Raw genomic sequence first — 26,666 nt, 5'->3', positions numbered from 1 at the left:
CTCGGATCCTGAGGCTGAAAGATGATTGTGTAAGAATGAACAATGGGCAGAGGAAAGGGAATAATCAGAGCAATTTCCCATAGAAATCGGACGGACGAATGCCTCTCATTGGCATTCTGTTACTACATTTGTACCACGCTTCCTTACAAATCCATCGCTTTGTTTTCCTTTGTCCTGAGTGCCCACGAAAATCTCTGGGGACGAGATTTAAATCATTAGCAACGAGTGATAAGCAACTAAATTTGGAATGACAGATAAGAATATTAATTTGTAAAAGGAGGAGGTCCTTGGAAGAACAGTGGAAGCCCTGCAGCCTTGCAGCTACTCCTGTGCTCCTCCTGCCCCAACTTTTGCTTCCAGCCAAAGACAACAACCCAATGCTCTGCTGCAAACACACTCCATAAGGCTCCAAATTCAGCCAAGGGAAAAGGATGAAGCAAAGTGCCTTTGAAGTTTCTGTCAGTTGGAAAGAAGCTTTTGGAAAAGCAACAGATGAGAAAGGAATCCTCTTTCTGCAGGAATCGTGTAAGGGCTGGAGATGGGACTCTGCTAACTGCAGGACATTGGGCAACAAAGCAGGAGGTGTGGGCACTAAATAGGGAACGCCAGGCACTCACTCACTCCATGCTGAATAAAAGGAGTGCATCTTTTCTGCACATCACTATTTCCCATCCATGAGGCTGCTTTGATTTGAAACAAACTCCTTTTTCCTTTGCAATAACAACAGCAGCAATGACAGCGATAATAACACAAACACTGAAAGCCTGGCAGGGGAAGGATAAATTACAGCTCCACGCCTCAGCAGCACATTGCAGCTGCTCCCACCTCGTGTTTCCACCAGGACGAGCTGTCAGCTCTGCTCTCCAGCAATGGCTCACACCAAGGAGCAGGGAGATGGGGTGGGGGCTGCCTGGGGCTCCCCATTCCCTGCACAGCCACCCCGGGCATCCCACAGCTGCCTCCCACATCCCACCCCCCTGTGGCATGGAGCAGGAGGTTCATCACCACTTCCTCCCACTAATGAAGATATAAATCCAGGAAGGGTAATATTTGTATTAAACAGGACAGAGCTAAAGTAAATAGCAAAGAGAATCTTGGAAGGTCTAAGATCAGCGAGGGGAGGGCTGCACTTGTCTCCTTTTGCTTAAGCCACCAAAAGACATGCTTAAGACACCAAAAGCCACCCTTAAAGCTGCTTCAGGTACTTCAGTAACGAATGACATCTTTATGTCCTTCCTCTAATCTGGGCGGCCCTTGGTCCTCCAGCCTGAAACAGTTCCCAAAGCTCACATGTAAGTGTATTAAGAGAGATTAGTTCATTAATCTACTCCTCTTTACCGTGTCTCTTTACCACTTCATTTTAATAATTTGCCCTAATTGACAGAGCAGATTCCCTCCTAAACTCAGGAACTTGGGCAGGACATTTGCTGTAAATCACAGCACATTCTCAATTGGAAACACCTGATCCTATCCACCCCCAGTGCCTCCGCTGGGGCTCAGCACACCAAAGGTGCTCCCAGCACAATGTGACCACAGGTACCCACAGCACCCCAACGCACACACAGAGCATCATCAGCCCTCAGCAAGAAGCACAAAGCATTGCTTCCTATAGTCAGAGAGAGCAGTGAGGTGCTGGAACAGCTGCCCAGAGAGGCTGTGATGCCCCTTCCATCTCTGGAGGTGTTCAAGGCCAGGTTGGATGGGGCCCTGGGCAGCCTGGGCTGGTGTGAAATGTGAAGGTTGGTGGCCCTGCGTGTGGCAGGGGGTTGGAGATTTATGATCCTTGAGGTCCCTTCCAACCCTGGGCGTTCTGTGATTCTGTGTCTCATCACCCCAGCAGGCACAGATGGGCAGAGGACCCCCGGAACACGGTGGTACCCACTTGGTCTGATGCTTGGAGCCCTTCAGGTGCGCGTGGTACTGCTCTATGGAGTTCAGTGTGACGTTGCAGATGTTGCACGTGTAGCTGCGCTTCAGGCCTGCAAAGAGAAGCCAGGTTTGTTAGCTGTGTACCTGCTGAGCCTTGTTGGTGAAGGCTGAGGGCTGTGCGTGGAGAAAAAGCAGCTCTGTGCTGTAGGAAACGGCCTCTGCCTGTGCCACACACTGCTCAGAGTCAATGCAGCAGACAGAGGGTGCCAACAGCTGCAGAACCAGAGAAAGGAAAGCATACCATTTGCCCCTCACAAGCTTCTAATTAATCAGAAAGCACTCAGATCTCCCAGCTTTATAGACTTTTCTCCTTACAGTAACCTCTCTATGTACTTTTCCAGTCCAGGGTATCCAAGCACTGCTGAAGCCAAAAAGAATATTTGGAAAGGCACAGAACCACGCAGGGCTCAGAGGCAGCTGCCCAGGGACACTGTGGTCCCCTCAGCCATCCCATGGCTCTCACAGAGCATCATTGTGCTCAGAATAATGAGCACTGAGGCCCCGGCTATTCCCCTGCTTTCTGCTGCACGGATCGGGGCCGTTCCTCACCACATTCAGAGGCTGCAACCACTTGGGAGCTTTTTTCCCAAGAGGATCAACGCATCCGTTCAGCTGAGGTCCCCTCCACGGCAGGGAATGGAGCAGCTCTGCATGCAGCCCTGCGTGCCGTGCCAGAAAGAAGGGCAGAACAAAAGCAATTGCTGGTTTCTATAAACGGAGCAAACTTGGCAACAAGGCACAGAGGGTCGGTACAACTCGTGGGAAAGGATGAGGCTCTCCTCTTCTGCAGAGCACACCAGTTAACTTTGTTGTTCTTTCACCTTGGGAAAAGAATACAGCGGTTGCAAAGAGGAATGACAGAAACAGGCACTCCTGTGCCTCACCTAACATGTTTGCACAGCAAAGGCAGCGTGGCTGAATGTGCATTAAGCACCCGTTTCCCTCCTGGACATCCTTGAAACAGAGAGATGGCAATCAGAGCTTCTGACTGCTGCTATGCAGGCCGAGGCTTCACATAAATTAAGCACATAAATGCAGACCTAAATGTTCCCAATCCCCGATTCTGTTGTCTCCCTTAATAGCCTGCATGTAAGAGACCCATTTCTGCTCTCCTCCTCTCTTTTGTATTTAACATCCCAAGAATTCCCCGGGCATCATGGGCGGTATTAGCATTGCTGCATGAAACACACATCGGCATTACAGTAAACCATTGATGCTCAAATAATTCTGCCTTGTTCTCTTAGGAAAAATAAAAATAAAAAGGGAGGGGGGGAATTTTAAATTCCAGTGTCAGGTTTCTGCTTTGCACTGATTCACTTCCATGAAGATCTGAACAGAGCATTTCAAGCTCAACGTGGAAACACAGAGGTGTGGGATTCCTACCGCAGGCTGCAGTTCTCTGTAAGAACAATTCTAATGCACCCTGCAGCCGTCCTGTTGGTTTCCTGCACTGATCCCAAGCAGAGAAAGCTGTTAGGAAATTCTGTCCTGTCCATCTGCACATTTACTTTGATGTCCTCGTGACACATCAGCATTCCCTCCCTTGAATCATGACACGCATTCATGTAAAATTGAATGCACTCATATCCATTTGATAAAATATTAAAGAATGGAGTCATTAATGTCATTCTGCATGAAATGCATTAGAACACATTCCAGGAGAGCACTTGTTCAATCACATTTCACCATCCAAAATTGACAGCACAGAATGAAAAGTATTTATAAAGCATATGAGGAAATTATGAGCCAGGAAGGAAAATTCAACTCCTTTGCAAGACAGCATCCACACCTGTGGCAATTCATGCATGCACAGAGAATGCAAAGGCTGTGGGTGATGGCATCCCATGCAGCCACTGATTCTGCCCCACTGCTGAGTTGCATCCCAACCCCACGCTGTCACCTCTGCTGCTCACCCCAAGCAGCCCTCAGGCAAACACCCAGAGCCCTGGGACGGAGCATTCGTGGACAGCTAAACCTCATACAGATGGGAGAAATGGTGCTGCCACTGAGGCTCCTTTCTCCCCTCCCCTTTGCCACTTCAAAACAAGACTTCAAAACTGCAGGATGAGCACTCGGCAAGAAGAACCAATACTTTTGTTTCCTATAAATATCAGCTGTCCAAAAATATATCTCTACTCTTATTTCTCGAATACGCATTCGTATTTACCAATAAATATTTTATTACAGCCGTTATCAAAACATCAAAGGCTGCTGAAATGTTGTGCTTTGACTGACACTGCTCATCCCGGGCTTACATAACGCATCAAATGTTCATCTCCCACAGCAGACAAAATAGAATTAATATTTCAGTTGTGATGGGAAAGCTGGGGATACATGAGAGAGGAAATGAGTTTGCATTCCAGCCAACACTGAGGCTGCAAAACGAGCAGTGGGAGCAGACAGAACGCGGCCATGACCCGACCCTGCATTGCAGGACACCTGCAGCAGTGCCCCAATCCTCCAGCACAGCCCGGCTGCCACGGAGCATCCCTGAACGCTGCTCTGGGAGCAGCCCACAGCCCCATCTGCCATACGGAGCAGCCTGCTTGGAAGCACAGATCCTGTCCTGGGCAGAGCACTGTCCTCTGATTGAGGAAGGACTAAGCAGGAGCCCAACCTCTGTTTGCGTCACCGTGGTTTTGTTTACAGATAATGACATCCCCCACCACTCCCAACCTTGGCAATTCCACGTCCCTGCGTATTTCCACACGGTGACTCAGCCCAATGAATCATTTAGGATGTTTGAATCACCCCGGGCAGCACCGGAGGGTCGGGGTAACAGAGCAACGCACAGCGCACTGCGCGGCCATCGGCACTTCAAGGAAAACTATTTCATTTTCACAAGGAAAGAAAAAAAAAAAGAAAGCTTTCTTAAAACATTAACCCAAGGTGGGCAAGCCAGGCTTCTCCCATGCGGTGCCGAAAATCAAACCTGCACTTTGTGCTCAAGCCCACTGCAGTCAAATACACGGCATGCATGCAGGACTGTAATTGGAGACCGCAGAGAACGCTTTTGCAGGAGGCCCTTCCCTCTCCTCCCGTAATTACATCTCTGTAACAAAAAGCAGCTTTGGGGATGAGGCCACATCCTCATCAAAAGCAGCACATCCCATCCGGGTTGTACCCATGGTCCCACATGAGCCTCATGCAGCCCCCTGCAGCCCCATGCAGCTCCATGAAGCCCCATGCAGCCCCCTGCAGCCCCCTGCAGCCCCATGCAGCCCCCTGCAGCCCCCTGCAGCCCCCTGCAGCCCCACACTCTCACCTCGCAGCTCGCCCAGGTCCAGCGTCTTCCCCAGCTGTTCCAGCAGCTCAGCCCTGGCCGCGTTCTTCTTGTGCTTCTTGCCATCATAATGCTGCTGGGCCATCACGGGGTTGTTGAACCACGCAGCACACAGCTGGCAGTAGCGATCCGAATCCCTGCGTGGCTGAGGTGGGGATGCTGCTGGAGGCCGATCCACGCGGGGCTGCTTCAGTGAGCCCAAGGTCTCTGCAGGAGGAAAAAAGCAGGCATCAGTGCTGTGCTGCACCAGGCTGCCAGAGCCCAAAGCAGAGCCGTGTTGGGCACAATGAACTGCAGTTATTTCATAGAATGGCTTGGGTTGGAAAAACAGCAACGCCATCAGCTGCTTGGGATAGAGAGACAGGTTTATAACCATCTCAGGATTATTACTTTTCAATGTGTTTGGTCTCGGAAGGAATAGGGAAAGCTGTCACAATTTTTAGTGTCACAGGTGAAAAAACTGCTCAGTAGTCATTCTGCTCACTCAAATGTTGCATTATGGGTCGACGAGTGCAGCAGCCACGACCTTAATTTGGTCCCATTTCCCTTCAGATTCATACGAGGCCGTCTGGGGTCACAAACGTGACCTAAATAACTGCAAGAGAAAGAAGGGTGATGGGTGATGTGAAGCCATTGGTTTCCAATGGCCTCGCCTGCCATTGGTTTCCTGCTACGTACAACATAAATCACAAAGCCTTGGAAAAGCAGGACAATATAATGCAGATAACACCGGGATGCAAAAATGCACAGCTGGTCATTAATTATCACACCTCATTCAAAAATGCCTTCTTTTTTGCTCCCAAGTTTTTTTTCCAGATGAGATGCCCGATATCCACACAATACACCACGGTCACTCCGTGCTGAGAAGGGGCAACTTGAAGGCTGTGAGCACAGCATTCAGTGCCTGCGTGGTTCCAGAGAGTTCACATTGCTGCAAATCTTCCGCTGACCTGCCCGGAATGAGCATCTATTAACTTTCCTGAAAGAAATCGTATCTTCCATCTCGTGTTACTTACAACCTTATCTATTTCCAGGGCTTTATGAGCTCCCATTGTCCTGATGACAGCTGCTGGGGTGTCGGATGCTCACTGCCCACAGTGCTGCTGGTGCTCTGCTTTGGAGGAGAATTTTCTCACCTCAGCCATCATGCCCTGCGACGCACCCAGCGCTGGCAAAATGAACTCTTTGGGGTGTTTGTTAATAAGATGACTGCAGTCATGAACTCCTGCTGGTGATGTTTGCTCTCTTTGTTTGACCATCCAGCCAACCGCCCGCTCACTGCCTTTGGATTTATTTCACCCCCTCCAAAAGGATTCCCATCACGTGGCCTCCATGTAACTCTGCACTGCACCAGGAGAGATTTCCACGCTCCATCGCTGCCTTTGGAGCACCTCAAAGTGCAGCCTCAGAGCAATGTGCTTTCAGTGCTGCTTCCAGCCCCGGGCCCTAAAGTTAAATCTGATGGATCCTCTGCTCAGCTTTCTCCCTGTTTGTATGTTAGCTGCTGCCAGAGGGGAACCACGGAGGCTTAACTCTGCAGAACTGGTGGTGTCTGCAGGAGTTACATCTCCTGCTCCTTAAGGAGACCCGAAAGCAGCATCTCTGCTGCAGGGCTGAGCAGTGCCCCCACCTGCAGCCCCCAGCCCCACACCCACCCGGTGCCTGGGGTCTCCTCTCAGCTCCCACGGCACAAAGCATTTCCTCAAGGCCAGTTTACAGCCCCTAAGGCGTGCTGAACCCATCCTGACAGCCGACAGAAACACCCTGCATGTTCCAAATCCTCCTGCAAACAAACAGATGAAAGCTGACTTCCCACAAAGGTGGATTTATCATTCTGATCTCTGGTACGTAACAAGAACTGAACAGGAAACATCACCATTCCCCGAGCTGCAACACGAACATTAATAATAAACACTCCCAAGACGTTAAAAATGTTGCTCTGTCCTAACACACAGACATAAAAGCTGTGAGTTCGACTATTCCAAGTATTTCAAATGCTAAACAGCTCACGACAACTCTGCCTTACATTCCCCTGTGCTGTGGGAGGGAAGCGAGAAGCCTTACTTTGCTGCATGAGGCAAAATGCAAAGTTAGAAACACTTAGCACTCTGCTGATGAACTCATGGCTGACTCTTTTTTTTGCTTGTACAGTTTTGCATTCATAGCTGTGCGTAAATGGTGCCCAACCTGTCATCACTGCTGCTCTCCAAGAACTAAAGGAGGAGAGAGCAGCTGAGCCCCAGCTGAGGGCACTGCATGCCCTGTGTGTGGAGCAATGAAGGCAGCAGCTCTTTTCCCCCACAGCCCTCTATAACTCATCCTGGTGCCTGGATGCAAGCTGATGGTGTTGGACATGACTGCAGAAATTCATTGGAAATAGCAGTGACATAAAGCCTCCGAGGGCTACAACTTCCTACAGGAGAAGCAACAGAAAATCATCACCAATGTTGCCCTGTAGTGATCAGACACTGCTTTCCACTTGTGAGAGCCCTTACTGCTAGGGCCCTCCTCCCTCTTCTGAAAGCACCAGCAGAGAAATTGGAGATCTGTGTTTCATCAGGATGATAAAATAGACAGGGAAGGTGTAGCCCCGTAAAGAGGCTGAGAATAAATCTAATTTTCTGTGAGACTGATGAGACAAAAAAACAGAATATTAAAGAGGGATTTGCTCAGCAGCAGACTGCAGCCGTCAGGCTCGTACCGAGCATCTGCAGAGCTGCAGATCCAGCAGGAGGAACTGCCAGCATCAGGGCTGGGATTGAACCCCTGCAGGTGTCTGCTGGGAGCTTGAGGGTCCCACTGCCTTCAGGAACTGGAGATGGAAATCCAGCCACAGAAATTCTGCAAATGTTTTGCTTTTGTTGAGCACGTTACCTATTTTTCAGTGCATTTGCTTTACTGGAAAACATTGCTCCTGAAAGAGCTCCGGAATTCAGCCTGAATTTCCCTGCAGCTCCAACTGCATTCATTAGTCTTCATTTTGTCCCCTCAACTCATTCCATCGCCACACACCACAGAGACATCCGTGCGGATGAGGTAACTTCCAGGAACGTGCACAGAATTTCACAAATTCACCCCTCCCTTTACAATCAGACCCCCCCATTAAGCAAGCAGTCAATTCAGAGCTCTCCAGCAATGCTGGGTAGCAGTGTAGATGTCTGTGTAAAGCTATAAACCAGGCGCTGCCATCTGGAGATGGTTTCCCATTTTGGTGCACTCAGCACCCCAGGATGGAGCAGGATGTGTCCCATAGGGAAAGCACTGTGTCCAATGGGCACATTCCTGAGAATGGCTGGAGAGCCAAAAAAAAATACACTTATTAGTGTATTCCTGCATCTCAGCTTCATCAGATCAAGTGTACGGAAGGCTCAATGAGTCCTTGAGTTATTCCTTCCCAGTGATTACTGCAGCTGAAGAGCCCATTACTTACAGAGCATGTGGTGCAGCTCACTTATTGCCTCTGTGAGGCTGATTCAGATGATTAGAAAATTAAATGGAAACACAATGCGAAGCTGCAGCTCTCGGAAGCCATTGCCTGGGGACGGGAGGACTTGCTGCTGTCCGACCATCACCCATCCACACAATTCTCTGCCTTCACTCTCTGCAACCTGGGACCCCAAATTGTATATCTGTGGGCCCAAGAGACAGCACAGCTCCCAGGAGCAGCACAGGGAACTGCCACACCTGCCCTTAATGAGCCTTCCTAGAGTGCCCTCGTTAGTGGGAAGCAGCAATCCACCTACTGGCACAGCCCCCTGCATCCCCAAGGAAAAGACATAGCTTCCCTCAAGCCAATCGTGACAAAGGACAAATGATGCTTTCTGCATCAGCATCATCAGCCTGCAAAGTTAAAAACAGCAGCAACAAAAGCACACAGACAGATTAAAAAAAAAAATCCCTTCTATCACAATTGGTGGGATTTCTGCACGCCTCATTAGGCAGGATGTAAAACACACAGCAACGCCTGGGCTGGTATTAAATGGGGAGGTTGGTGGCCCTGCATGTGGCAGGGGGTTGGAGATTCGTGATCCTTGAGGTCCCTTCCAACCCATTCTGTGATTCTGTGATGCTCCTATCATGCTCTAAGCAGCTGTGAAGCACAGAGCTCAGTCTGTGGGACAGCACAGCGATGCCAGCGCAGCTCCTGCTCTGTGTGCTGCTGTTATGGTCAGGCACGCTCTGGCACAGCCAGGTTATCTGATTGCAATGTTTGACTTTTAAAATGTGAAAGTTAATAGGCTCGCATCATTGGAACCACCGCCGAGGAAAAGCGTGAACGCCCATCCAGGCGAAAATCAAAAGGTGATCGATCCAAAACATTTTTAAAGACTGCATTTCCCTCTGAGGTAAAAGCAAATGGGATTCTGCTCCGTGCAGTAACAGGAAAGGTTTATTACATGCATTAGCTAAGCTGTCAAATAACTTCTGATAGTTACGGTGAAGCTCAGCCACTGCCTGGCAGAGCTGCTGCCTTCCAGGGAGCAATTCATGAATACAGAGATGGGCATCTGGCAGGAGGCAGCACCGATGAGCATCCATCTGCCCCAGCCCAGCAGACAGCAGTGATGTCTCCCCACCACCCCCACCTACCTGTGGCCTTCAGCGCCGGTGGCTCACCTAGCAACAGCTTTAACCTTTTGGCATGGATTTTCCCTTGGTAATGCGATTCAGCCACCACTGCTGAGGTAAAGGACATGTTACATAGCGTGCAGCATTTGTTCTTATCCACCGAGTCACCGTCGCTGCCCTGCAAGGAGATAGAAAACACAAGAAAGAGGTGCATCATCCCCAGGAAGGAGGAGGAGGACCTGAGTTATGTCAGCTCCGTGCTTCCCGTGGGTCCCTCCACCCACACTGCCATACAGCTTGATGGCCTCGATCTCCATTTCACATCAACTGCACAGGCAGCTGGTAAATGCAATTTGCCCAAATGAAGAGATAGAAGAAGACCCAGGATTGTGGTTGGCCCAGTGCTGGACAGCCAGCAATGTTCTCAAGCATGGGTTCCCTTTGGCAACCACAGCACCCAAACCAGCAGCACTGCGGTGACACAGAGCCCCAATGCTCTATGAAGCTATTCCAGAGCTATGGAATGGGACAGAGGCACTGAGTGAGGACAGCAAGCTCAGAGCTGAACCTGCAGCCAAACCCGACCCATAGTCAGGGTCATCCTTCCCTAAGAAAGAAGCACAATTAGAAAGAGGACTGATTTTCATCGCTTTTTTGTTATTAACTATAAATCAACTTAAACCTTAGGGAGAAATCTCAAGAGGTGATAAGTACTGTTCCGCGTGCAATTTGCAGCTCTTTTAAGCAGGATTCTCTCAAGATATTTTACGTCTTCAAAGAGAAATCACTTGAAAGTTAAGAGCAGAGTAAAAAAAAAATTCCCAGCCTCTATTGATCATCAGCAGTGGTAACATATACAGAGCCTCCAACAGAGACCGTTTGAAAACCTGATACTTCAGTGTGTAGCAATAGGGTCTCTCCTCTTGTTCTGCTCTTTGGCAATGATTTTCTCTTTCCAATCCAATTTCACAGATAGGCTACAGTTAAAAAAAAAAAGCTTCAAACAACCCTTGGACCCCTGAGCTTCACATCTACACCAATGGATGCTTCCAGGAGAGCATCTCAGGGCATGGGTGAGATGTCACCACCAGACCAGGGGTGCATCCTCAAGCACCCACCCCAACAGCAGTGCAGCACCACTCTGCCCTGCCATGCCCTGAAGGGTAATTATGCCTGGCCTCTTTGTCAGCGGCTGTTTTACCTGTAACCAGATGGGCTGGGGGGAACCTGACCCCGCTGTCTTTTGTCACCTGCTGATTGATGCCTCGCTGATGGGATTGTGCAGCCAAGCGGTAAAACATCATCACTCGTCAACCAGGGCACAGAGCCCGGCAGCTCCCCATGGCCTTTGTGCTGGGGGCACAAGCCTGCAGCATCCCTAACCCTGCTCAGCCCAAAGCACAGCAAGCAGGCACCATTTAGTTCCATACAACCCACGCTGCACAAGCTGAGCCGGCGTGCAAGGGATTTTTCTTCCTCCCGTCTGCTTCTGTAACTTTCTCCTGGCAATCCTTCCTCTCTACCCTTTGCAAAGTTGGGGTCACAACCTCCATCAGCCACAGAGCAGCACAGTCCTGGCAATCACTGTCTGCTTCCCAGCCCTGACTCTGCTCTGCAGCAGCACAGGACAGCCCAGCACAGCCCAGCACGCAGGGGCTTCTCTTTGTGATACTACAAACTTCAAAGCAAATCTTGTGCGTCCAACAGAATTAGCTTCAGCCATTCAGCTGCCTGTTAACAGCTGCTAAAAGGCATAATCCTCACGCAGGGCCAGGCAGCAGCAGTGCTTTGCTGGATGTTCCCTAAGCAATCCTCAAGAAAAGTATGGATTTTTAATCCGCAGATACAAATCTGCTGTCTGCATTTCCTGGGTTTTACTGAGAAGAAAAGATTATCCAAACCCTTGAAATACAGCAGTACGAAACGTGGCACTCAAAGCACTGCAAAGTGTCTTAAATTTGAGTTAATTTTCTGTGCGTGAAGAAGGTTCTGCTGTGAAGGTGCTAGCAGGAATGCAGGATATTTTTATGCTGCCCAAAAAACAGCAGACAGAACTCTCCATGCCATTCAGAGGCCAGGTAGAAAACGCTGAAACTCTCAAAGCCTTTTCCATGGAGCATCTATAACTGCAGAATCTTCTCTTTCTAAGCTGTGATTTGTGGAAGGAAACCCAAGTATTTCGGTTTTATGGCCTAAAGGATACAGCAGAAATGGAATGCAGCTCTGCAGCAGTGCAGCTTTTTATTTTTTTCTTAGTGGCAGAAATGTACTTGGTTTGCAAGGATTATTTCTAATATTCATTAAAGTCAGTACGTCAGAGCTTGACTGATACGGGTAGACATCTGAGCCGGGCAATGCAGCTGCATCCTTTATGCAGTAATGATGTTACTCTGCTGCTTCAGAGATGCCCTAAATATTTCTGTTCCCCCTGCATGCAGAATCTTGGATAAAGCTGATAAGCAACAGGGCTGCTTTGCAAACACGGAGCTGTAAACATGGGCAGATTTTCCCTGCCACGTTGTTATGATATTAATAACTTCAGAATGTAGGTCTGGTGTAGCAAATCACCCACCTGGTTCATAAGGACTCGCTCAATTCAGCCCATTAAGGGACACTGAATCAGCACTGAATGACCTGACTTCTCGCTGTGCCTTCTTATAAAAGAAATGGGAAGTGGTTCAGCTCCGACTTACTTAAGGTCTATTTGCTTCTGTAGTCACCATCTCAGTGTGCTGAGGTGTGTGTGTGTGGGTCTGGGGCTCATTAGATGTAAAGGAGCTCATTAAAGAATTATGTTCCAAGCCTATACGTGCATGTCCACTCTATCTTTCACATCCTGCAATTAATCACTCAGTAAAAATAGGCACGAGATCCCGTTGTGATGGGGCAGACTGCATCTGCAATTACCCTGCGTGCAACATAAAAGTTCTGCTAAAATTTTAATTACTGCGTGAAGGAGCTTTCAGATCCCTTTGGCAACTCTTGCAGGCTTCTGTCTTTAATTAGAAGATATCTTGCTAAATATTGATAGCGTGAGCCACAGCCACACGTGGATGCTGTCTGCTGGAGGCTCAGCAGCAGCTCTCATGCAGCCCAGCACACAGGGAGGGATGGATGCAGCTACTCCCCAACCTGCAGCACACCCTGACCCGGCTGCTGCAGGCTGCTTGGACCTTGTGAAGCTGAATAAAAGTCAGATATTGGCTGCCAACATATTCTTTTTCCAATGAAAGAGCATTGCAATAACTAAAAATGCAATTACAGCTGCTGATGCACATCATATTTCTTGTACAGTTTACTGAGAATTATTTCCAGTTACTTAGCATTGTGGCTAATCTAAACGTTACCTCTGGGGACCTGATTATCTGCAGCAGTTACAAAAAAAATGCAGAGAGGCAATGATTCATGGAGCAAACAGGGACTGGAGGTATACCCACGTTTTCTGAGCGGAGTTTTTTGGCTGGACAGCCTCCATCGATGGGGTGAAGCATGTAATAGAGGCGAACTTTGCTGGCGTGTTTCCGACTCTGGAAAATAAAAAAAAAAGGGGAAAAAAAACAAAACAAAAAAAGGAAGAAATGAGGTTTCAAAAAGCCAACGTGCCTTGTAGAAAACCAAACTGCAGTGATATTTCACGTCCCGTTGAGAAGTGTCTCCAAGTGAAGGACACCACGTCTCACGGAGCTGAACTTACTGTGGGCTCAGGGCATCTGCTGCCTGCACTGACAGCTCCGTGTTGCCCCTGGGCATGGGGAAATAGAAGAGGTGAGAGGAGAGCAATGGTTGTTATCAGCCCATTTCCATTCCAGGAGAGACCGAAGAGGTCGGGGCCATTTGGCTTCAGGAGGAGATGGGATGGCATCACCAGCGATAGGACGCACGCACGCAGACAGAAGCCTGCAGAGTTCTTTCACTTCCAGCAGAATAAAATAAAATAACATAAAGGGAATAAAATCTCACTCTAGGAAATAAGCCAACCGATACCTGCCAAAGGTTTGAAAGAAATTTCCCCCGCGGGTAAATTACCAGATAATTGTGCATTATGTGAAACCTCCTGCTCTGCTGGGAAGCAGCTGCTGCTGGCCCCGCATCACCCTGCAGACAGCACTGCCAGGACCTGGTCCAGCTGCAACCACACAGGGGTGCTGGGTGCTCTGTGTGCACAGGGAGGGGAAAGGTTCTGCAGGAGCAGCAGGGGCACCTCCTGAGCAATAACTCCATTGGGGAGAGCAGCCTGAAGCCACTAACTATGTGCATCCGTGGCCCAGGCCTGCAAGGCAGCTATTATTATGCAAATGTTCCTCCCAATCTCCATTTCTGATTGCCTCGCAAGAACAACGGCCCCGTAATATTATAATTTCAGATCACAGATTTGCAATTTTAAAATATTAAATTATCATTAGCATGTACTGGAACATTCTTCTTCCCGCGGCGTGAACTTGGAGCTAAATTTGCACAGAGCTAAATTTGAATGCATAAATGTGAACTACGCAATAGTTTATTTTATTTTATTTTTTTAAATGGAGCAAATCAGTCAAGATAAATAATGACAAATATCTCTCCCTTCCTCCTCTTCCTGCATGCATTTAGGAAATGCTGTTTTGTCCCTGGCAGAGCTCAGCTCTACGCCTGTTGCTCTGAGTGGGGCACAGGAAACCCCAAAAGCTCCACCTCCCAGTGATTAGCAGCCTGGATGGTGATAATTAAGAGATGACATCAGAAACCTTTGGAAGCCAAAGGACAGGTGTGTACTGGCTGGCTGTGTGCAGCTACAGCCGCTGAATTCAGCAAACAGCAAAGTTTTTCCGTGTTTTGTTCTGGGTATAAAATGTTTCTCACTTTATTTATGCATTTGTTCAGACCTGAGAATGCCAAGGAAAAGGAATAACTTATGTTTGGCATCATCGTAAACGACACGCTCCTTATGCAGCCTTATTATCCTACGGTTATAAAAGCAGAGCTTAAAATCATCCCTGGCTTTTAGCAGCCAGCAGTGAGTGTCTCATTCCCTCTGAGGAAGCAGAGGTACCACAGCACATTTGTCAGCCCGTGTTATCTCTGGCCTTCCCCACATTTACATGTGCATTTATCATCCTAACACCGCAGCCGGAGCGAAGCAGCGACCCTTGGTGTGCTGCTCACCAACAGCCCTGCTGGTTTTCTCCTCCCCTCCACAGAGCCACCAGCGGTGGTGACACACTGGGAGGGTGACTATTGGTAGCAATGCCCCACAACAGTGATGCTCTGCAGCCATAAGATGAGCTGTGTGGGGTTTGCTGGGTTCCAGCCCTGGAGAAAAGCTGGGAAGAGCAGCGCTGCTGGTCCAGGAGGTGCTCAGCACCCAGCCAAGTGCAGGCACCAAAGGAGCATCCACATACAGGGAACACCAAATTGGGATGGATGGGATCACACAGATCCCATTCTGGTCCCTCTTACAGCACGCACGAACCTTAGAAAAGGAAAAAAAAAAAGCTTTGACACAGACGTAAATTCATGGTCTTCAACAAGAGCACTGCCTTTGAACACGTCTGCTCCTTCATCAATAGGCACCACAACTTCATCTTAAGAGTTTCTGTGCCTCTCAGTGTTCTTTTTGTAGATCTACAAAGCGTTACGCCAAAGGCATTTTCACTTCAATCCTCTGTCTCCAGTGTCTGCAGACAGCTCCTGTAACGGGGAAGAAGTCTATAGACCACATCAGTACTGCACACCTCAAAAACACCCCTCTCTGTGGGCTGGGGAGCTCCGGAGGAGGCTGTTTTCACATAGCAACTGCAAGCTCCTGCACTGCAAGCTCATCTATTGTTGGAAGGCTCTTCCATAAAATTAGGCAAATGGATCATTTATATCTCTATCAAATCTATTCTAATCCCAAGGACTGTGGCAGAGGCAGCAGGATCCCAGAGATTCAACCTCAACAAATGAAAGGGCAGAGCCCTACGTTGTGCTAGGAAATGCAATCTGATTTTGCATAAATCGAGTTTTGCAGCACAGCTCTGTCCTGAGCACACAGCAGGAGCAGACAATGCGGACTCTGTGAGCAGACGACAGCTGAGGACCCGTGGCTGCAGATGAGCCCTGGGACACAGCAATGATTTCTGCTTTTGCAGCCAGGACAGGAAGGGATGAGAGATGAGAGCTCGGGCTTACAGAGGATTTGCTCACTTGCTGCAGTAACTGAACAGATTTTTGTGCATTTCCCAGCAGCAGTGTCCTTGGGAAGGATCTCAGCAGGTAGGGAGTTTCTGACAGAGACTTTGGCTCTGGGTTTGCTGGGCTGCAGCCCACAGCAGCCCCAGGGTCTGTTCCCACCCAGCACCATTGAAATGAGAAGACCTGACAGCTGCAGATATGATCCCAACCACCTCACCAGGTTCAAACCGCTCTGCTGCTGAACTGCAGCTGTTTCTGATCCACCTTCTCCTGTCCCACAGTTGGTTCATTGCCTGCTCTGCACCCACTGCTCACAGCAGGGGCACAGACAGGGACAGGAGCAGGAAATGAGAGCAGGAACTGTGAGGGCAGCACTAATGGCTGTGGCATCACTTCACCTGCAATAAATTCTTCCCCAGAAGCCTGTTGGTTGGCTTTTAATCCTTTTAGCGTGCACCGTTCCCTTTTTTGCACGCTGTCTGTTTCTTAATTAAATCATCACAAAACATGCAGTCATACAATTACATCAACTGCATTATCTGTATGTGCCCTACTTGCGACCTCCTCGTAAGAGATGAAGGTCAGCTCCCCAGACCTCGTGCAGAATCCCAACCACGATGTCCCCATGGAATGGCCCCACGGAGCCCCTCCTGGAGCTGCAGTGCCCCCAGGGACCCCTTCCACTGGCCAAGAAGCAGCAGTGACAGCACTGGGCATGGGAACAGCCCTTTCTGGTCAACTGAGCTGCAAACAACAGGACCAGTTGACTCGGTAACGCAATAGATTTGAAAATCTATTCAACAAACTTTCCAATTTCTACTGGAATGGAACCAACTTCTCCCTCTTTCTGTGATATAACAACATCCTCTGCTTTTTTTAAATAGGGGACAGAAGTATTTTCAGAAATCTCCTTCCTTTTTCTGCCTCCCCTGCCCACACAACAAGCAAACACTATTGTCAGATCCCCGTTGGTCGCAGAGACAAACTCCGTCTGTTATTCCAGACGCTGCTGGGTGCCAATGTCCTTTTTCTCCCTTTGTCATTTTTGCAAAGCCTCATTTATAATTGACGGTCATTTCCATCCACTTCCTCTTCTTCCTCCGTGAGTTCATTTTTTAAAATGTGTCTGTTCCTACTTGTGACTTTGTGAGCGCACAGAGACGTGTCCACAATTCCCAATTGCGTGCAACTGAATTTCCACCACCAGGAAATGCTTCTTTATAGCAACAGGTGGAAACGCTGCCAGTTTGGACACTAATCTGCCCACACAAAGGCAATTAATTGGTGAACTATTCGATACCTGCTCAGCATGTATTCTCTACCTGTCAAACCCAGAGCACTCCCTGCTCTTGAGCCCCACAGAAGCAGCCTTGCTGGGTGCCATGGGGACCTTCTATGGGTTCACTGCACTGCCAGCACGCAGCGATGGTCCTGGCACGGGGTGGGAAGCAGCACCAGAAGGGTTAACACAACCACAGCATCTCCACACCGTGCTCAACCAGCAGCAAACAGCAGCAGCAGCTCCTGCTCTCATCGCATCCCCACGTGCTTGAAACAAATCACTTTTAAAGCATGTCAGTGCAAATCGCTGCTCTGCCCCCGTGCAGTACGTGGGCAGACTTTGTCACAACACAGAGACAACTGAAGGCTCTGCTTTCAAACACCTGGAACCCAAATCCAAACACGGCTTGTGAGTTTAAAATATTAAAGGAAAGCAGGAATCGATACCTGGTACACAGCAATGCCTCCCTGAGCACCATCAGCACAAAGCAGCGTGCCGCTGCCTCCAACCCAGAGCCAATCTGGCTGTCTGGGGACATCCTTGGGGCTGCCCCATGACCTCTGCCCCATGAGACCTCCCCCCCAGTGCATTTGATTTCTCAGCAGTCCAATGAACTTGGGCTGTTTTCAGCCAGAAACGGGAATTGCACAGAGGAGCCACAGAAAGGGAGCTGGGTGAGAAGGCTTTATTTGCGTTGCTGCTATTTAGCAATAGATTTGGACACTGGGAGTGCATTAAAAATAATGTTTGGCCATTAATGTTGACAACAGCACAGTAACACGGAGCCTCGTAAAGTACCAGCTGAAGCTAAAGAGGTTTCCTGAAGCAGCTCTGAGCACATGCTGCATGCAGAGAAGGCAAGGGGCATCACAACAGCCCCCCCATAACTGCTGACACCAATGCACACCTCCCACAGACACTGCTGGGTCACACACACCTCACTGTGCTTCCCTGGCTGCTGGCACATGGCACAAAGCAGTGCTGAGGGAGCCTGCAGAAGGTCCCTGTGAGCACACACAGGAACAGAACAACACCTGCAGCACCCAAACCGCGCACAAATTCTTCCTTTAGTCTCTCTGTAAAGTCAGAGCAGCCACAAAAAACTGTGTCATGTCATCCAGCACAACAAAGCCAATTCTCCACAGCTGTGGGAAGGACGCAGGCACAACGTTGGACACATTCTCTCCTCCTCCAGCCCCTGTGAAATCCAAGGTTGCTCTCTCTAACACAAACCCAAGGGGCAAACAGCAATGCTGGCACCATTACTGTTCCTTCACCAGCACACAGCTAGCACCAGTGGGCACCAGTGTGTCTTTTCTGACCCCCCACCCTGGAAATGCCCACACAGCATCCCCTGAAGGGAGCTCCCACCAGATACAGAACATCCCTGTGTTCCACTGCAACATGTATTTTGTTAACAGGAATTCGTGCTTTTAGGTTAATATGTGCACCGTGTTCATATTTCAGATACAAGATTGGCTTTCTGAGCACACACATCTTGCTGCTTGGAGCACCGACGTGCCAATGGTAAACAATGTTTATTATTCCTCCAGACAAACCATCATCCTATGCAAAATATCCCAGAGCAGGACAGACTCGTGGAAGCAGATGAAGTTGGGCACCAAGCAGACGAGCAGCACTGATGGAGCTGTTGATGCTGCCCATCCTGCTCACCGTGGCAAGGTGAGAAATTCCAAAGAGCACTCAGCTCCCAGCGATGAGCCAAAGGGCACAGCACTGTTTTTGTTCACTGTTTTTGTTCTGCATTTCAATTTTAATACACCTTGCCTCTGCCCTCCCCCTGCCTCCACAGCAAGCGTTGAAGCAGCGTTCCCTCATGCCACAAGGTGAACCAATAACAGCAAATCCACGTGATGTATTCCTGGGCATCTCTTCCTACCAGCCTGCTGCATTTCTTCATTTTAAATGAAAAAGTAAAGTACTGCCTGAACACCTGAAGCAATAAAGATTACCATGAAGGAAAGCGTTATAGCAGCTTAAGGAGCAGCGTAGCGATGAGCATGCAGCTCAAGGTGGGATCTGAGAGCAACTTTGCATATTTGGTAATTTTCCTGCATGATTTTCAAGGAGAAACTTGAAAATGAAAGGTAACATCTTTCTAATGGCTGTGAACGCCTCTGTGCAGCAATGAGGACTTGGAGCTGACTGAGGAAGCTTATCTTTCTAACTGTACACAGCAGCACACCAGAGGGATTGCTACAGCCCTGTCTCAAAGACAGAACTGGAAGGAAGTGTTAAATTATGGGTGATTGGATGCAGAAGAGCAGAAATCCTCTCCAGAGCAAAGGATTTCAGTGCAGTTGCAGCAAATGAACCACATTTCTTCCTCCCTCTCCCTCCTTGTTTGGCACGTTCCACAGCACTTCCAACATTACTGCTGTCCTCTGATTTCTCCCACACGTGGCACAGCAGCTCCACAGGGACAGAAAGGTAAGCAAAGGTGCCACAGATGTATCAGAGAAAGCCAGAGACGGGACTGCACAAAGCACATAAAATCAGGGCAGGATTTTGCTGTATGTCAAGTTGGAAGCAAAAATATGCTGCAAACACACTGATTCTTTTGTCATTTTTTCCACTACACTTGCCCTTGGAAATAATACCGCTTAATATTGCGCGACTGACATCAAATTATTTCTTATTCCTGGCAATGTAGTGCAGCAGAAAAGGAGAGTTATTGGTGGATGACTTGGAGAAGGAGATGAGACAGCGATTGGAACTGACTATTCCTGTTTGGCAAGATAAAGCATCCCCCTTTCATAGACTGTTTTCCACTATTTTCTTACAGAGAAATGTCTTATTCTGCACGCACAAAGGAGCCAAGATCCCAACGCCTGGCACAGAGGCTGCAGATCTGGGCTGTGCTGGAGAGCTAAAGGCTGAGCTGCCCTTCTCCCTGAGCTCAGTGTGGGTAAGGGCACTGCTGACCAAACCAAACCAACCACAGGGGAAAACGTTGCACAGCCCAACAGGCACCTCAGCATCGTGCTGGGAGGTCCCAAGAGATGACACGCAAACCTCAACACACCTCAGACTGGAAATATACAGCAAGAAAACCTTGTTTTCCACGGTTTGAAAACACCTGCTAGAAATTAATGATTCAGCTCATACCTACAATTAAAGGCACGGAAGAAAAGAGATTGGCTGAGCATCCCACTGCTCGCACGGGTCGCTAAAGCTACTCCTGCAGCAATGTTTCTGCCTCCGGTGGAGCAAACCTTGGCAGCCACTCACCCGTTGGCCCGGAGCTGAAGGTGTCCCTGAGCTGCAGCCCTCCTGTCTGCCAGGCTCCGTGCTGCAGAGTGCAGCCAAGGGAGCACTTACAGGAAACGTCTCCAGGAGTTTGCCAAAGCAGAAGCGTCAAGTGCCTTATAAATAAACGTGCATTATTGTTGTTGTTTACTAATCCAGCACAGCATCCTTGGATACTGTGCACCCATTAAGCTTCTCGCACATCTCCTGTGGTCGCAGGGAGACAAGTGGTTCTTCATTGCTAAACGCTCGCAGCAAAACTCCGGGGGGAAACTCCATCTCCAGGGCCTCGTATCACACAGTGTCTGATTCTGCTTGAGCTGCTGCAGACCCTCTCAGTTCACCACGTGCAGAAGCAAGGCGCAGCCCAGCCTCTCCATCCCTGCAAATACAGAGACCCTCAGTCCCAGGCTCCCCGTTTGTGAGGCTGCAGGGAGGGGGGCTCAGACCCACAGCCCCAAGAAGCAGCATTGCCAGGCAGCAGTTTTCTTTCTGGATGGATCTCGCAGCAGCGTGCCTTTCAGTAATTTCCTCCCTCGTTTAATAGGAATTTATTTAATTTTGTTTTGAAGATATGCAGTGCCGTTAATTGCTGTTCTAACATGTCTCTAATGATATATCCCTTCTAATTGTTTATTGCTACCCTACCTCTTAAGTGCTTGAATGCATTCACAAATACTAATCTGTTCTCTGCACAATCAGCTATCCCACTCAGCAAAGTACAGCGAAGCACATTTAAAATAAAGACTTGCATTTGTTTTGCTGAACTCTATAGCAATCTCCTTGCTAGCCACATTTCTTTGCAACTGTCTTTTAGCAGAGTGTAGCCTGACTTTGCAGATTTAGGCAGGCAAAAATAAAGCAAGCAACATTGCAAGTGACATCATTTACAGCATAATGTAAAAGCAAAAAAACACTCTTTTGAGTTCTGACTTTTCAGAGAGGTGCTTTGAAGGCTCGTGTACCCACTTCACAGGAGAACAGCTGAAGCCACGGGTGTGAGAGGCACCGATGGAGCATCACAACCCACCCGTGATGAACAAAGAGCATCCTACCTCATAGTGAGCCACGCGCTGGGACTCGGATATCAGCTGCGCGCTGCACACTCTGCAGTAACTTTCAGTGAACAACTCCTGGTCAATGTCAGAAGATTTCATCTGTTCACGGCAACAAAGAGAAGAGACAACAAACAGATTTAGTTCCAAAGCAGAAGAAGTTGTGTTCGATGGAGGTCCCTGTGGGCCAGAGGTCCTTGGCAGTGCAGGATGCACGCAGGAACCTTCAGCTTTCTGCCCACCATGCAGGCACCCACGGGTGTCAAACCCTGCTTTACAGCCACGCTGAGCCCCGGCAGAGCGAAAACCACCATTAGGAACTTCAGAGAGAGGAAATTCAAACCAAACCAAAACAAACAATTTGCAATTCAAGAGGGAGATAGAGGCCAATGCTTTCTGACTAATGCCAAGATAAAGCGTCTATTAATTCATAATCATAACAAACCCAGGCGCAATGAAGACTGATAATGTGGTTTTTATAGCATTTATTCTGCTGATTGGGAAGGAAAACAACACGACAATAACCGAGTTATGAGCTCTCATAGCAGGAGGCAGGCGGGGGAGGCCCTGCCAGCTGCAGGAAAAGCTCCTTTTGGTGCTCTGGATCTGCCAGACAAAAGGTGCAAACCCCGGAGCTCCCCTGCTGCCCTCACTCACTGATTCTGCAAATCACTGCTGGTTTTCCCCTCTTTCTTCCTGGATTTAATCTTCATTTACTCTGTCTGGAGTACTGCTGTATTGGGAAACTTTCAAAGACGCCAGAAGAACCTTTTAGGAGTACAAGTAGTGCTGCAAAATTGCATCAAAGGCAAAATAAAGTGGGAGAAACAACCTCTGAAACACAACAGATTGACACGAGGCAAACCAAAGAATCTCATTAAATCTTAATCCAGCAGCCAAACAGAGGCGTATCGCCTTCATCTGCATGCAGTCTGCAGCACTCACAGTATAAACTCTCACTGCGAAAATCAGAGTGAGTCAAAACTGCTCAGTGTTAGCTCAGCCCTTCCTGCTCTGATAACAGATCCCAGGTCTATTTTGCCTCTGAATTACAGCCATGTGAGTGGAGCTGTATCAACACCCCCCCCCCCCATCCCCTTTATTGCAGCACGGGCTAAACAGGCTTATCCAAGAACAAGATTTAATGTCTTTTCTCTAAGCAGTTAACTTCTGACTCGGAGATAGGATTTGTTAGCTTCAATATTGTCTGCTCGGTTTTATGCACCATTGTTACAACAGAAGGATGAAATGCATCCCAACAGGTGAATGCAGTGATTATGCTGACAACGTGAAAGCTCTGCAGCTTTGTGGAGTGATTCATGTGTCACTACTCAAGTTCCCTAATAAAGTCTCGCTGGAACAACAGACTCTAAAGTAATGCATCAGGAGCCCATGGCAGACTGTGCGAGACAATTAAATTAGTGTTAAAAGGTAACCGATCTGGAAGTCTTCTCCCTCAGTCACCATCCCCAGTATTTACACGATGTTTGGAAGTGCTGGAAATGAGGAATTACCACCACGAGATCACACGTGTCTGGCCCTGGTTCAGACCTCTGCTGTTTTCCCATGCACAAGCAAAGCCACAGCTTGAGGAGCGTCGCTTTCACCCAAAAAGCCAACCTCTGTGGCTGGCTTCCTGCTCAGCCTACAGCAGCATTCCCCTACCAGCACCCACCTGAACACACCGCCCTTGCAGAGCTACCACTAAATCCCAGATACCTCGAGGCTAAGTTTGAACTCAATGCCTGTTCAGAAAACAGACTCTTACCTGTCCTACATCAGCATAACAGGAAGGCAAAAATCCCCTTCTCTTTTCAATGTGCTTCTTCACTGCCTCTCTGCTGCCTGAGAGCATCTCCACGGAGCCTGGAGTGCCACTCTGAGCGCTGACACTTGTGCACACGGCAGTGTGAGCTGCTGGCTCTGGACACAGCTTTTGTGTTCATTGATTCGTTCACATTCCCCAAATATTTCTTTGATTTTCCATTCCAGGATAACAACTGCTGCTATGGCAGTTGTTATGTAGAAAGGTGCTAAGGGAACCTGCAGCCAAACAAATGAACACACACACACTTCTACATCACATAAACCACGCTGCCACTGCTGGAGGACACCGGGGACCCTGCACAGCAACTGCAGGACTACGCCAGCATCAGCTGGGACCCACCTGTCCCCTGCAGAGGGGTCTGCACTGCAGGCAGCCCCACTGGTGGCATCTGCTGCAAGGGCTCCGTCTGCAGCAAAGGCAGATCCCAGACACGAAGCCTGGGGGTAAAGAAAACAGTTCTGTTGTGTCACTCCCTGACCTAAAAACAGTGCTTGCATGTGCTCCAGAAAGGCCTTTCCCCCTCCCTCCCCTCGCTGTGTCTCAGACACATTCTGTATTGTTTTGTGGGTCAGTGCCAGCAGTGATTTATTAACTTCCTCTACCTGAGAGTGTCATAAAGGGAGTCCATCAGCAATTAATATTTATGCATTTCTAATCACTTAATTCCTTTTTAACTCTCCCTGCCTACCAGCACCTTACAGCTTGCAGAATTGCTGGGTTGGGACAATCCCCACCTGCACCCTTTGCCAGAAGGGATCCAGGCTGTGCCCCACCAGCACCGTGCTGGAGAAGTGCAGATGCTGAGCAAGGAGAGATCTGTTCCCTGCATGTTCCCAGAGGTTTTCTTGCTGAGAGCTGAGGAATTAATGTGCAATTTACACCCTGCCAGCCAGACTCAGCGAGCAGAAGCATCGGGCTGCACTGCATGGTGTGAGCACCCAAAACTCCTTGTCTGCTCCTCCTCAGGTGCAGATATGGGTGACGGGGCTCCCACCACAACCATCACCTCTCCTCCTCTCCCCACAGCGGGGTTTATGACTCGCTATTTCCTCATGTTGGCACTCAGGTTTTGGTGTTCCTCTCCTGCTCCGTAACCCCTGCACATATCAGAATGGCAAACTGTCATGAGAGCCCTCATTTTAAATACCTTCTGCCATATGGCCACGATTCTTCTCAGCAGTTTCAGTGACTATAACAGCTTAATGAAAATCAATTTGATGGGGCTGACTCCAGCTTTTGGCAACCACCAGGAAGATGCTAAGTTGCATTCAATTTTTAGAGGAGAGAAATCAACATCTTGACACCAGAGACATCTCAGTGCTCTTTTCCAAACGCAACGGTTCTACAATTCTACGACGTACCCAAAGCCACATTGCTTCTTTATGGAGGTGTGCTGCAGCTGCAACCCAGCAGATGTGGACACGTGCTGTGCCACGCTGGGATGTGAGCACCCAGCTCTGAGCCATGGATGTGGTGCTCCATCACTGCTCAGCGTGAATTTCTGCAGAGGCTCGTTTTTCATGTTGCACAGCCAAGCACAGGGAAGGCTGTACTACAGAGCACTGAATTCAGCAACTCCATTTCTTGCAGTCAAGAGGAGAAAAATGTTGTCCTTCATACCATTTACTCTCAAGGGCCTTAATCACCTTTCCCAAAATTAACTGCTTCCGAAACCCCTGCACTGAAGCACCAGAGAAGTGACAACTGAGCATGTGCACGAATGCCAGAAGCAAGCAAGCCAAAAATTAAATGCCCTGATTTTCATTTTATGAATTATTGGTGCCTGTCACTCTCTCTTGGATTAACATCTCATGTAACACTTCCTGTTATCTTCAGTTGTTTAATTTGTCTTGCAACAACAACAAAAAAGTCTATGCTAATAATTAATGTGCTTTCAGCAACTGTGTCACCGCACTTACAAGAAAGCATCTGAAGAAATGCAAAACACTGCCTTTTGAAGTGCTGTATTTCAACACTAGGACGGATGGCTGAGCCTGTTCCATGAGTTCAGTTCTCCTCGGGCTGCATGCTTTGGGGTTCAGCTTGCTCTGCTCCAAACCAAGCTGCTCTGTGCTCCTCCAGCTGTGCTGCACATCTGTCTGCACCCCTTCCGTGCTTCACTTCCCCTGCATCTCTTCCCTGGTTCAGGGTTCATCCACCACCTCCTTCCTTCTCTCCTCTCCAGCGTCAATTTGCCTCACTCCTGCCTTCAGTCTTTGATGCATTTTGACACGCTTTATTGGAGCTTTGAAAATCAGAACAAGATTGTGTGTGGCGTGAGCTGGAGAGCAGGAGAAATGCTGCACGTGTCTGCTGCATGTGTCAAAACACAGAGGAAAGGCTGAGGGGAGTGACACGGAGGAGATGGAACACGGACACAATCTCTGCCAGCCAAAAACCAGCGCTGCACAACTTCCCCATCCCCAGCAGCTCCGTGCTAGGAGCCACCTCAGCACAGACTCAGACAGCAATGGAGAGAGGGCGCATGCAGCAGAGAGCACGACCCAGTGCCATGGACTGCTGCATGGGTGGCAGAGGTGGGATGCTGCAAGGTTTAAAGGGAGGAACGTTGCAATTTGGAGAGCAGCTCGGTCCCTACAATGCGTGCAGCTGGTTATACCTACAAATTCTTTTGATTACTCACACTGCTACGGTGCGGCAGAATTTAATTGCGAACATGCTGACTTGAATAAAAACGTATTTAAAGAGAAGATTGATCTATTGTGACTGATTTAATAAAGTTGGTGGGAACAGCACTAAGAGCAATCGTATTTCGTGCCTCACTGTGTGCCCAGCACACCTCAAGGACGAGGCTTTGGCACCCGCCCCAGAGCAGCCTGGCTGTGCAGCTCAGGCCTTTTCTCAGCAGGGATGTGCCCAAAAGAAGGGGCCAAAGCAGCCCTCGTGCAGGGGCTCTGGGGACAAAGGGGCTGACGCAGCCAAAGGCAGCAGAAGGACTCACTCATATTGGGATGCAGGAGCGGATGGGGGCAGGAAAGCGCAGCCCTGGGGCTGCGTGCTGCACGGCGGGCATCGCGGGGCTGGCACTGGGTGCCCAGCAGGCTGGCACACTGCAGAGCCAGGGTTACCATGTGATGCTCGTGGTTGCTATGGAAACAGTAGTTTCTCATGGAAAACACGCATCAATAGTCCCTGTGCCTCCCAGAGCAGAGCGCAGTCAGCGCTGCCAGGGTGCGGGCACACAGGTCACGGGCTGCCCAGTGCTGGGTGCCAGGGCTGTGCTGCAGAGTGCTGTGCTGCTCAGCCCCCACGTGCAGTGCCTGGGTACCACCTCAG

At 49.1% G+C, this 26,666-nt stretch overlaps 1 protein-coding gene across 1 annotated transcript; it reads right to left on the bottom strand.

Moving 5' to 3' along the window:
• Positions 1-1,206: 1,206 nt before the first annotated feature.
• ZMAT4 (zinc finger matrin-type 4) lies at positions 1,207-21,643 on the bottom strand (the record flags this gene model as incomplete). Its single annotated transcript, XM_079547514.1, has 6 exons — positions 1,207-1,267; positions 1,883-1,979; positions 5,195-5,419; positions 9,803-9,959; positions 13,219-13,308; positions 21,542-21,643. 6 exons carry the CDS (start codon positions 21,641-21,643, stop codon positions 1,207-1,209), a joined length of 732 nt encoding a protein of 243 aa, XP_079403640.1.
• Between the last annotated feature and the right edge of the window lie 5,023 nt (positions 21,644-26,666).

Source organism: Tetrao urogallus (assembly GCF_951394365.1).
Source record: "Tetrao urogallus genome assembly, chromosome: 27".
In the NCBI taxonomy this organism is placed as follows: Eukaryota; Metazoa; Chordata; class Aves; order Galliformes; family Phasianidae; genus Tetrao; species Tetrao urogallus.
The sequence above is the reverse complement of the archived record's forward strand: the minus strand, read 5'-3'. Positions and strand labels throughout refer to the sequence as shown.